The 12064-nt window shown below is 35.6% G+C and overlaps 2 protein-coding genes across 2 annotated transcripts; one reads left to right on the top strand and one right to left on the bottom strand.

Annotated features, from left to right (window-relative positions):
* Positions 1–1278: 1278 nt before the first annotated feature.
* On the top strand, positions 1279–9474 carry LOC110710526 (protein NAR1-like). Its single transcript, XM_021888847.1, has 11 exons — positions 1279–1478; positions 2478–2551; positions 3819–3972; positions 6102–6288; positions 6481–6607; positions 6745–6922; positions 7029–7078; positions 7184–7355; positions 8103–8229; positions 8324–8415; positions 8911–9474. Exons 1-11 carry the CDS (start codon positions 1353–1355, stop codon positions 9061–9063), a joined length of 1440 nt encoding a protein of 479 aa, XP_021744539.1. The 5' UTR covers positions 1279–1352; the 3' UTR covers positions 9064–9474.
* Positions 9475–9503: 29 nt separating this feature from the next.
* Positions 9504–11805, bottom strand: LOC110710525 (pentatricopeptide repeat-containing protein At1g09220, mitochondrial-like). The gene has a single exon (XM_021888845.1). The coding sequence runs from the start codon at positions 11190–11192 to the stop codon at positions 9699–9701; it is 1494 nt and encodes a 497-aa protein (XP_021744537.1). The 5' UTR covers positions 11193–11805; the 3' UTR covers positions 9504–9698.
* Positions 11806–12064: the final 259 nt, after the last annotated feature.

The raw sequence follows: 12064 nt of genomic DNA, 5'->3' as shown, positions 1-12064 counted from the left end.
AAACACAAAAACAAAAAATATAATAACACCCTTTACATGCAATGGCTAAATTAAATTAGTATAGCCCGTATATTAAATAACAACATTAATCACACTCATTCCGTGTTTATTGGGCTATCGCGCGTGTGACGCGCGATGGCTCAACTAGTAATTATAAAAGAGTAGAAATGATAAAAGTAGCGCAAGATTGTCATCTTAAGCACCTGCCATCTTCCCTCCTAACCCAAAGTCCCAAACTCCTTTTCCTTACCTTACCATTCTTAAGTTGTGGCGATGGATCTTAAACCCATACTAGTCCAAAGTAGTTTAATTTGTTTTATTGTTGGAATGAATTCTATACTTCATTTATCAGCCCCGTCTTGTGTGCGGCCGGTCACACCGTGTGACCACTTAAAGTAATCCTATAACATTGATTAATTAACCCTTATAATACTGAACGAGTAACCCTTATAACACTGACTGAGTAACTATATAACAATGATGAACTAACCTCTTTAATACTGACCAAGTAACCCCCATTACACTAGCAAAGTAACCCCTATAACACTGAATGAATAACTCTATAACAAGGATGAAGTAACCCTTTTAATACTGACCAAATAACCCCCATTACACTAGCAAAGTAACCCCTACAGTGGCTGGCCACACGGTGTGGTCAGCTACATATAAGACTTTGTGTTCATTAATAGAATGGATTGGTGATTTTAGAGGGAGAGGTGAAAATAGAATTCCATAGGTATGGAGTAAGTTAAAACCCCTTGAATATAAGATTCCATTACCAAAAAAACTCAACCGAGGGATTTAAAACCCCTTGAATATGAGATTTCATTACAAAAAAAAAAAAAAAAAAAAAAAACTCTACCGAACAAAAAAGTTGATTTCTATTCCATTCTAAATAATCCAACCAAACAAGTGAAACAACCCAAAATAGTCAATACTCCCTCTGTTTTTAAATACTTGCTCCATTTCTCTTAGACACGTATGCCGATGCTAATTTTTTATTACTAATATCTTTAATTATCAATAAGTATAAATTCTAACAATTGAAAATTAATAATCTATTCATTAAGATGATTCCAACAAGTACCCACAAGAATATATTTTTTCTTATGCATAAATCACAAATATTAGTCAAAGTAGGACAAATGAATAGTGTAAAAAATAGAAATGGAGCAAGTATTTAAAAAAAAGTATATAATTTCCAATTGAGTCAATATATATCTTAAGGTCGCAGGTTCGATACTTTTCCCAACCATTATCATTTTTTTTGTTTTCCTTTTTCTTCTCTCTCCTCCCATTCCCCATTTCCTCTGACCTCGACTCACTTCATTTACTCACTGCCGGAAGAAAAGATGTCGGAGAAGTTCTCGGCAACTTTGAGGATTGGCGATTTGAACGATTTCATTGCTCCTTCTCAAGCTTGTATTGTCGGCCAACTTAAACCTAATCCCACCAAACCTATTATCAATGATTTCGAGGTTTGTTTTCTGTTTTTGATTTTATTTTGTTTTTTTGAAACCCTAGGGACTTTGATTTTTGTTATTCTGTTTTTATTTCTGTTGAATTTGATAATTTTGGTGATTTCATGCATGATATTTGGAGAAATTAATTTATTCAAGTTTTAATTTTGTTGATGATTAGTGATCAGTTGAGTTTTTGATTTGTGGGGGGCATTATGTTGGTTAATGAAGTATGGAATTCGGAAATTGAATTATTAGTTCTATTAAGTTCTTCTGCTGAGGATTTTAATTCAGGAATTGTGATTTTGTGAGCTCGTTGTTGCTTCTCGAGTGTTGAATTTTGATTTTTGGAGTGTAGAAAGTGGCAATTGCAATACTGAGGAATTTTGATGTAGTATTGTTCTCATTTCGCGGTCGTCTTGGCAATTTAAGTTTGAATACTTGGGGAAGACAATTAAGATGATGCTGAAGGAAGCTGTTCTGTTATTGCAAACTCTTTAAATCATGTTGTATTTGAATTAAAAGATAGATGAAATTGTTTTGCGGATTATTCTATGAGTGCACATATCTGATGGAATTGTTGGTTTATGAGTGAAGTTGGAAATTAAGTTGAATTTAGTTCTTCTGGTGAGAAATTTTATTTTGAGGGGTGAATTCGTGGGCTTGCTGCCCGTGAGTTGAATTTTGAGAACTGGGGTTTATGATGGTGCTGTGTGTTTTCTTGTTGCAAACACTTGATGGTGTCTTGTTAGGTGCTTCCGGAGGAAATTATATAATGTAATTTTGTGGGACAGTTGAAACTTTGGAATGTTACAGGACCAAAGATGCAGGTTTTGTAGTTATGGAAGGCGATTAATAAATTGGATGTAGTTTGTTTTGTTTATTTACTTCCGGTTTCTTTATTTTCACGAGCCTGTACTAGTCTACTTCAAAGTACTCGTTTAAAGATTTAAACTTTTTACCTTTTTTGGGAGTTCAACTAATAAGTTGCTGCTTTGAATGATCTATTGAGGTTAGAAAAGAGAAAAGGTGGGGCCTCCTGCTGCTACGGAACCTGTTAAAATTTCACTCAAGGACTGCCTGGCTTGCAGGTAACCCTCTTAGAAAATTTGTTGTAGGATTGTAAGGAAATAGTTTATTATGTTCATTTAAAATGCCCAATGTTTAGCTTGTCTATGGTGATTTTTTGTTAGGGTTGCAAAGATATTATCAGTTATGTAAGTTGAGGTTGTCCAATCTTAGGCTTGTCCTGTTTGTATTTTTTTTGGGTACCCATAATGGCTTTCTGGATGGAACGAGAATCTTACAACTTTTATTAATTTATTTCTGATTGCCTGAAACTTAATATCTTTATTGAACTGTCTCGCTGTAGAAGCTTGATAATATGCTAAATATGTTGACTCTTGACAGGTTTGAACATTTCCTTCTATTCTTGATACCTAGCATGGCATGTGTGCTGAAATTAGTCAGCAATTTTCTCAAAGCATGGTTTTAAAAGAATGAGGAAAATTGGTAGCAGAAAGCATAGTGAATAGTGATAAAGAAAATAATGTGAGGATAGAAGATGTCTGGATCAATTAATTTAGTCTTCATACTGTTATCATAAGGAATTTTTTTGGTATAATTGGGGAAAAGGATAAGATTTTCTGAGTGAATCAGAGCTTTAGAGAGTTAATTTGGAGGAGGGGTAGACAAGAGAACGGGACATATTTACTGATCCGTTTCTTTTGCTAAAATATTTACATTGATTTTGGTCTATCTGGTGTGAACTTGACTTAAGTAGCTTCCTGATGGTTCAGTCATCTGAGTGCTTTAGGTGATACAATCTCTGTATATGGTTATTGCAAGTTGCAACAGGTGTCTTGTCCTTTTTTTTTTTAAAAAGGATTTTGCTGAAATATTTACATTGATTTTGGTCTATCTGGTGTGAACTTGACTTAAGTAGCTTCCTGATGGTTTAGTCATCTGAGTGCTTTAGGTGATACAATCTCTGTATATGGTTATTGCAAGTTGCAACAGGTGTCTTGTCCTTTTTTTTTTAAAAAAAAGGATTGCTTATTATTGTCATTTCAGATCATCTATCACTCCTATGTTGTGGGAAAATGAAGATACTCATTAATATCTGACAGGGAATGTTTCTTTTGCTAATCAGTCGTTAAACCAATGAAATGTTATTCCTGGAATGCCTTACATGCTGAACTTCAGTTTTGCTTTCTGTATATTGCTTTTCTGTTTCCATTAATCACCAAATCACATGATCATGTCTATGTTAACTAGGTGTAGTGAATTTTATTTTGGGCCCTTTTTTTTTAATTTTTTTTTTACTCTAATACATTTATTTTCTGTGGTCATATTCAGTGGATGTATAACATCAGCGGAGACTGTGATGCTTGAGAAACAAAGTTTAGATGAGTTTTTATCAAGTATCAATAAAGGGAAGACAGTCCTAGTATCCATTTCGCCGCAGTCTAGGGCTTCTTTAGCAGCTCATTTTGGCCTCACACCACTTCAGGTGTGGCATCTTACTTGATTTTCTTTCCCTTATGACAGTATTCTTATTACAGATGGATGGTAAGCAGAACATGCTGTTGGGCTTGGACAAAGTTGATTTTTGTGCGTTTTGGCATCATGGCCATGGATGATTACTGTTTAGCACCTTTGTCCAAATTTAATTTTCTATGAGTTGTTTTCCTAAGGTTTTGATGATAGATTTCTATTTCATACATAATTTTGCTTTATGCATAGAACTTATTATTAGAACTTCCAAATTCCAAGGTAACAAAACTATAATAAAATCGATAGATTTACTGTTGAAACTTGAAAGCTCTTGTTGAAATTATTAAGTATGCTTTCACCATATGCTCAATTGTTGAGGACTGCTCATATATTTGGGAGATCCATATATGTATCTCAAGTCTACTTCATCATTATTTCTCAAATAATGACCCTTGCCCTTCGTATTTTGAAAGAAAGGAGTGTTTGGTAATCTATATTATATTTGTATAAAAGGGCTTCTGGGGGTCTGTTACTGAAGTTACAATTGTTGCTTTGATTAAGAAAAAGAGTTTAAGCTTCAAAAGACATCTTGTATTCCTATCACAGAATGCTGTGAAGCAAATAATGATGTATTTTTTAATTTTATTCAGTAGCTACAATACCTGGCTTGATAAATTATATTGCTTGTTACAAATATTCTCAAAAGTACAATTTTCTTACTACACTCTTGTTTCTAGTAATGCATGGAAAAAGCGAGTGGGTGTAAGAAAACAGTGAACGTTATAAAAGAGATGTGGTGAATAGGTGGGTGGGTATTAAGAAAAAGTGAATAAAGTAAGAGAGAGGGTAAAAAGGTGTAATTTTTGTGGGGTAATAGAGGTTTTCCAAAGAGGATTAAAAGTAGTGTGCCGAACTGTCTGAAACATCTCAAAATAGAAAGTAAGTCGAACTTTTGGGAATAGAGGGAGTATATAAAATTACCTTCTTTTGAGCAAGGTAATAAACTAATTATGATATAGTGAAACTATGAGGTATGTAATATGTGAATTGTTTTGAAAAGGTTAAACAATTTAAAGTCATGATTGTTGGGATCTAAATGTTAAAGCCATCCATCAATTGAACATGTTTGAATTTAGATGTGAAGGAGTGTGACCCACGAAACTTTTTTCCAAGCATGCTACAATAATGCGTCTCCTTTTTTGTTTTCTCTTGGCCTCGATAGAAATTCGTATTGCGTTTAAATTTGAGGGTGAATCACTTATTAGGCTAAAAGCAGGAAACATTTGTGGTAAAGAAAGGAGCATTTTGTATTCAATGGCTCAGCTGCTCCAACTTTCAGTTTTGGATTAAGCTCCCTAGTATGCTTCCAGTTGTAGGTAACTCTACAACAAAAGAGAATGGAAATATTTTTTAGGGTTAGAGATGGAGTTGGTATATTGGACAGGGCTAGAGTCAGCACATGTGCAACAAACCAGCCTAGGCCTCTTATGTTTCTTGACTATTCTAGAAGGAATCCCATGGATAAAGTTGGGAATGTATAGCTTTATTAGTTACAACCCTTGCAAGGAAAGTAGATAAGGGTAGAAAAGCCATGTATGAGAGTTTTACAGTAAGAAGTGAGGGAAACAATCAGTAGGAGAAACCCTACATTCCCACCCCTTGAAGTGTGGGTAGGTTGTAATTGCATTGTTCATCCTGATCCATATAATCATCTGACCTTAAATTTTCTTCTAATATTCAATACTGTTGATTTGCTAGATTTCCTGGAAACATGATTCTTAACAACTTGATTCAGACACAGACTTCATGTAGGCATGACTCTTGATGACTTGTTAGTGCTTCTTTTGTAAACGTGGCACTTTATTGAGAAGTGTGATGTAGACTGGATGACTGGTGGTGTTTTGACTTTACATTGAAGTTATGCTTCCATGTTGCCTATACCTTTTTATGTTTTACCCGTTGTTTGACGATGTAGTGCTTAAAAAGAGACGAGTAGTTTAAAATTTGCAGCTCAGATTTCTTTTAGATTCTCCTTTGCCCGCTTCTAGAAAATCATGGATGATTGAATGCTGAGGTTTGGGTTAATTTTGCATTTAGTTTGACATTTTCACCTTTTGCTGAGGTCATGTTTCTTCTTCCCTTCAGGCTTTTAAGAAGCTCACAACATTTTTTAAGTCCCTTGGAGTGAAGGCTGTTTTTGACACCAGCTGCAGTAGAGATTTAGCGCTTATAGAAGCATGTAATGAATTTATGGTACGCTATAAGCAAAGGCAGTCTGGGGATGATGATGGGAGTAAGACATCACTGCCAATAATTTCATCTGCTTGTCCAGGTATATATTTTGCTCACCAACATCCCCCGGCCCCTGGTGAAGAAATAAGATTGAAGAAAAGGAAATATGTAGAAATGAATAGAAAGAAAGAGAAAAATTACATGGAATGAAAAGAAAGAAAGAGAAAGGGCTAGCTTTACTTTTGAAGGCTTTCTTCATTTGAATTTACCTATTTTTCTTTGAAACTTCCAGGTTGGATCTGCTATGCAGAAAAAACTCTTGGATCCTACATCTTACCTTACATCTCTTCCGTAAAGAGCCCTCAGCAAACAATTGGGGCTGTCTTGAAGCGCTACCTCTGCCAGAAAATGTCTTTGAGGTAATTTAAACTTTAGGCCCATGTCTCCATAAGAAACCAATATTCTTTGGTTCTATGGCATAGTTAAACATAACATTAAAAAAAACTTTTGATTTTCTTGTCATTTCTCTCTCAGTGGATTAATGGGTTATAAACAGGCCAGATGAAGTTTATCATGTCACTGTGATGCCTTGTTATGACAAGAAGCTTGAGGCTGCGAGAGAAGACTTTGTTTTTGAAATGGAATATCCAGATGAAAATAATATTCCCAGTGATCTAGGGGTAGCAGAGGTGGATTCTGTGTTGACCTCTGGAGAGGTTTTGGAACTAATACAGGTACAAAAAAAAGTTTCAGCAGCTAGTTTCATTTCATATTATTGATTGTAATGACTCCTATGTTACTGATTTTTTTTTTTTTTTTAAATTTTTTTTTTGGTGACAGTTAAAGTCTGTGGATTTTAGCTCCTTGGACGAATCTCCTCTAGATAAGATGTAAGAATCAACTAACTTTTGTGGCTGATGCTTTAAAGTCTGTGGATTTTAGCTCATAGCTGTAGTTGTTACTGATGGTGTACAATCTTTAATTACCACCTTTAGGTTGACAAATATTACTGATGATGGATATCTGTATGGAGTCAATGGAGGTTCTGGGGGCTATGCTGAAACTATTTTTAGGCATGCAGCAAAGGCTCTTTTTGACAAAGACATTGAGGGACCTATAGAGTTCAGAATGATAAGGAATTCAGACTTCCGTGAAGTTATTCTTGAAGTAAGATCTCTCTTTCTAATCTCAGGAATCTTTATGCAAACTTAACCAACTGCATGTAACTTTGTTTGGCAACTGAAGAGGTTTCTTCAGAATCTTGAATAGCTTGCAGTTATCTCTTTATGAAATAGTTGATATGTGCTTTATTGGTTGAGAATTTTATTGTTATGGAAAGTCTGTATAAAAACCCTTTTCTGGATGGAATTTAATTACACTATTGAGATAATGAAGCCTCAGCCCTCAAGTTTCTTCCAATACTATCTCCCCTGATCATCTTCTCGCCTATCTCCTTCTTCAATCCTCTTTTATCTGTTGCCTGTCGAGTTTGAGTCATTTCCTCCGCTTGTTCTGTTTTTCTTCCTCTCTCTTCAATGGAGATGCCATCATGTTCATTATCGCTTAAGATACAAGAATTTGGTCCATCGATCAATTTTGTGTATCTTCTGGTTTTGGACCTAGACTGAGCTAAAATGTAAAAGTCCCAGATAAGTTAGGATGAGTACCATACGAGAATCTGTGTGACAATCTTCCTTTTTTCCAGTCCAGCGTGGTCCTTTTACATTCTGACTTGTGGAATTATCACAATATCCCATTGCTGCTACAAGTATTACTTTGCTGTTTTCTTCATGTATGCATTGATTTGCTATATGTACTGAGCTCTGCGATTGTGTGGGGATTCTTGAGTTCTGATTTTTCATTTGGAGAATTTTCCTATGTAAAAAGATTGACACTAATGTTTTTGTGTTGCAGGTTGAGGGAAAAAATGTCTTAAAGTTTGCCTTATGTTATGGATTTCGAAATCTGCAGAATGTAGTAAGGAAAATCAAAACTGGAAAATGTGATTATGATTATCTAGAAATCATGGCATGTCCTTCAGGTTAGAATTGTGTTCTTGCTCATCTTGTTTTTATTTCATCTGGTTTGGAATTAGATCAACTGGGACTGAAATTGGATAATCTTTTGGGTTGCAGGTTGCTTGAACGGTGGTGGTCAAATCAAGCCGAAGCCAGGACAGTCTGCTAAAGATTTGATTCAGCAATTGGAAAGTGTTTACTTGGAGAATGTAAGGACTTCATTGCTATTTTGAACTGTTCTTGAATGCTTTAGATTTATCTCTTACAATAAGATGTATTTGCAGTGTGACAAGGAACAAATTACAGTGCATGCATACACATTGACCTTCAGTTTCATATGCTGCCATAATGTTTTGATTTTTTTTGTTGCTGACCTCCTAGTTGGCATGAGAAATTTCTGTGGAAGGAAGTCTCATTTCTTAATGCGAATACCCACATATTGTTCTCCTGGTTTATCCGTTTATGACTGTATAGTAGCTTAGAATCTAACATGGGAAAAAATATATGTTATGTGTTTATGTTTGACCCTGCTTGCTAGAATTGGTCACTCAATGGTACCTTTTTCACACTTTTTTAACTTAAGTGCTTATTGATAATTTCTGTCTTTGCTTGCAGAGATGACATTGAAGTTGGAAGATAGCATTTTTGGTTGATAAGTTTTGTCGTTTAGGTACATCTCTGATTGCTGATCCTTGTTTTGGCAGGTTTTGGTTGCTGATCCATTTCAAAATCCCGTCGCGAAAGGGTTATATGAAGAGTGGCTTGAGAAACCTGGTTCTGAGAAAGCTAAGAAATACCTGCACACACAATATCATCCTGTGGTTAAAAGCATTACATCTCAGTTGCACAATTGGTGAACTATTGCCCTGGATTTTGTTCTTCCCAATTGCTGAACTCCGGAGGTTTGCAATTGTGCATATGCTTAGCCTAGAGTGAGTTTTTTCAGACCTATGGTTGGAATCATATCTGCACTTCATTGATATACGCTTTACGGAGAAGACCAGTTTTACCAGGGATTCTCCCGGTGTACATAACTGTAGATGTAGTGAGTTATTTTGTTAATGACAGGAGGCAACTCTATAGGAAGATAAGTGCATTTAATCTGAACACCTTTTTGTTCTTTTTCCATAAAATTTAATAATTATACACATGCATAACAACGTTTTTGTTCTGTAGTTTTGTACCATTAACCCATATTGTGAGATGTGCTCTGTATGTTATTTTTTCAACACTTGTTCTGAAATGAGATGTGTCCCATTTTTCCTTTCTGTATAATGCGTTGCCGTAAGGCTTGAACTGAAATAAAAGGGCTGGGTCATTGTTTTATTCGATTTGAAGGAAATCCAAAGGCGAGTACAAAAATTACAGACCCTGCTAGGCAACGTGCTGCAGCAGTGTGCCATTGTTATCTCCTCATATGAAATGATACTGTAAAAGGAAATTTCGCTAGTCTGTGCTCTGCTGCCTGGTTTATTGTGCTGCAGTTGTAAGCTCAGACTGAACTATGGCCTGCAATTTTTAGAACCTGCCTTTTATCCATCAGTGTCCTTACATTCTGAGCTTCATTGAACTTTCCCTGACCTGTCAATATGTTTGACATCAAAACGTAGTCTCCTCCATGTTCTCTTTCCATATCCTGCATCTTCTTTGATACACGCTCAGCTATCTCAACATCACCATGAAAGTTGCATGCACCTAAAAGAGTACGCCAAATCACAACATCATCAATGTCATTAGGAATCTGCCAGGCAATTTCTTCTGCTTCTTTTAGCTTGCCTGCTCGTCCCAACATATCAATCACACACCCATAATGCTTTATGTCTGCTGCAACACAGCCATGATCAACCATTTTTCTGAAGAACCGGATCCCCTCTTCTACCAATCCACTATGACTGTAAGCATTAAGAACACTCAAGAAAGTAATTCGGTTTGGTCTGATCCCTGAACCCTCCATTCTTTCTAGGAATTGTTCAGCTTCTATTGCCATGCCATGCATAGCAAACCCAGATATAATCGATGTCCAAGACACGACATTTCTTCTACACGCAAACATCTCCTCGAATACCCTCAATGCACTTTCAATGCACCCACATTTGGCATAAGCATCAATAAGACAGTTTGTGACCTGATTATAATTTTCTCTGAAACCACTTTTTTCGCTGAAGGAGTGAAATAATCGACAATTCTTTAGATCCCCAAGTTCAGCAATAGCAGTAGAAACGGCCAACAATGTAACTTCAGTAGGCATAATGCCTCCAACCATTATCATTTCCCGAAACAACGAAAAAGCTCCAAGATAATTCTTCATTCGCGTAAACCCATCAATCATACCAGTCCAAGAAACAACATTCTTACTAGGCATTTGCCTAAACAAAGCAAGAGCAGCCTCAAGGTGACCCCATTTAACCAACCCAGTGATCATCACATTCCAAGTAACCAAATTTCTTTCAGGCATTTCATCAAACATCTTATCTGCATTACTCAACAAACCAAAATCTATGTACATGTTCAGCAATGCAGTCTGCACATAAACATCCAACTCAAAACCCAATTGCACAACAAGGGAATGGAGTTGAAAACCCGTAATTTGTTGCTTCAAATTGCCACATGCTTTGATGAGAAACGAGTACGTAAAACTATCAAAGTACTGATACAATGTACTTGATTGTTGTGCTTGTTTGTACAGAAACAGAGCTTCCTGCGGAAATTCACCTAAGGCGTAACGTCTCAAAATGGTGTTGAACAGAATTATGATCTGGGTATTTGGGAATTGACTGAATGAGCCATTGGTTGTTAATTGAGAGTGGATTTGCTGGGTAACAAATCGCGACGAAGGGAAGTTTTTCAGAGGAGAAAGATAATGATCATGGTAATTTTTATGATCTTTAATTGAATGATTATGTGATGATGAGAAATAGGCAAAAGAGTTGGGTAGTATTGAAATCTGGGTATAGCAGACGAATCGGTTTCTTTGCAACCACTGCATGAATTTTAGAATGTGGGTGAATTTTTAGGGTTCTAAAGAAATATGAAGATGGCAAATGATTCATAGAGAGATTTGGGCGGGAAAATGGAGGGAAATTTCTTCAAAGTTATTAACGGTAATCACACATTTTTTTTTATATAAACCCTTTTCCTCTCCCTCAAAAGTCTTAGTTACTCTCCGAGATTGGCAATAAGTTGTTTTGTTAATCTCCGAGATTGGTGAGTTATGTACTTATGTTAATCTAATCTTACATACAAAGTATATCTTTCCTTGTAGATATGAGTGTAAAATTTCTTTCTCTTCAGTATTGGTTTTTCTTAAAAAAATTGTGATTAGTTAAACGGAACAATATGTTATCAGGGTAAGTCGCAATGGTATCTCCAGGTTGTTCGACTGTCCAACAACCTTGGTGAGCAAACTCGTAAGTTGTAAACAGGAGTACTCTACTACACAATGAGGTATAATACTTTCATCAGTGCATTTTATGATCCTGTATTCATACAATGAGGTTTAGTTTCAAATCTTACTTTTGTGGGTTTTGTTGTTGACTCTTAATGCTTGATCAATGTATTCTTTGATATGATTTTATACTATACTTAGTTACTTACAAAGATTCCCGTCAAAAAAAAAAAAAGTTACAAAGAAAACAAAATTTGGCAAGCGACAATAATGCTTGTGCTTTCCATTAAGATTTTAGTTGTAGATGTCTCATAATATATCTTTTGAAAGAAACAATTAGTTAAAAAAAATGGTGATCACGTTTTTTTGTATGGAATTTGGACATTCCATCATGATGGTCCAATATTGCTCAACCTCATGAGGTCTAATCCATCAATATGTATAGCTATAATTGGCTAAATAATCGTCATGAC

Source organism: Chenopodium quinoa, unplaced genomic scaffold (assembly GCF_001683475.1).
Source record: "Chenopodium quinoa cultivar QQ74 unplaced genomic scaffold, ASM168347v1, whole genome shotgun sequence".
NCBI lineage: Eukaryota > Viridiplantae > Streptophyta > Magnoliopsida > Caryophyllales > Amaranthaceae > Chenopodium > Chenopodium quinoa.
This window is presented reverse-complemented; position numbering and strand designations above follow the sequence as displayed.

What these genes read in the sequence shown, in the direction of transcription:
- LOC110710525 (XM_021888845.1), bottom strand. Translation starts at nt 11,192, where the DNA reads ATGCAGTGGTTGCAAAGAAACCGATTCGTCTGCTATACCCAGATTTCA.
- LOC110710526 (XM_021888847.1), top strand. Translation starts at nt 1,353, where the DNA reads ATGTCGGAGAAGTTCTCGGCAACTTTGAGGATTGGCGATTTGAACGAT. An exon ending in TTGGCCTCACACCACTTCAG is followed by an intron (nt 3,973 to 6,101) that starts GTGTGGCATCTT and finishes TCTTCCCTTCAG; the next exon opens with GCTTTTAAGAAGCTCACAAC. An exon ending in TGCCAGAAAATGTCTTTGAG is followed by an intron (nt 6,608 to 6,744) that starts GTAATTTAAACT and finishes GGTTATAAACAG; the next exon opens with GCCAGATGAAGTTTATCATG.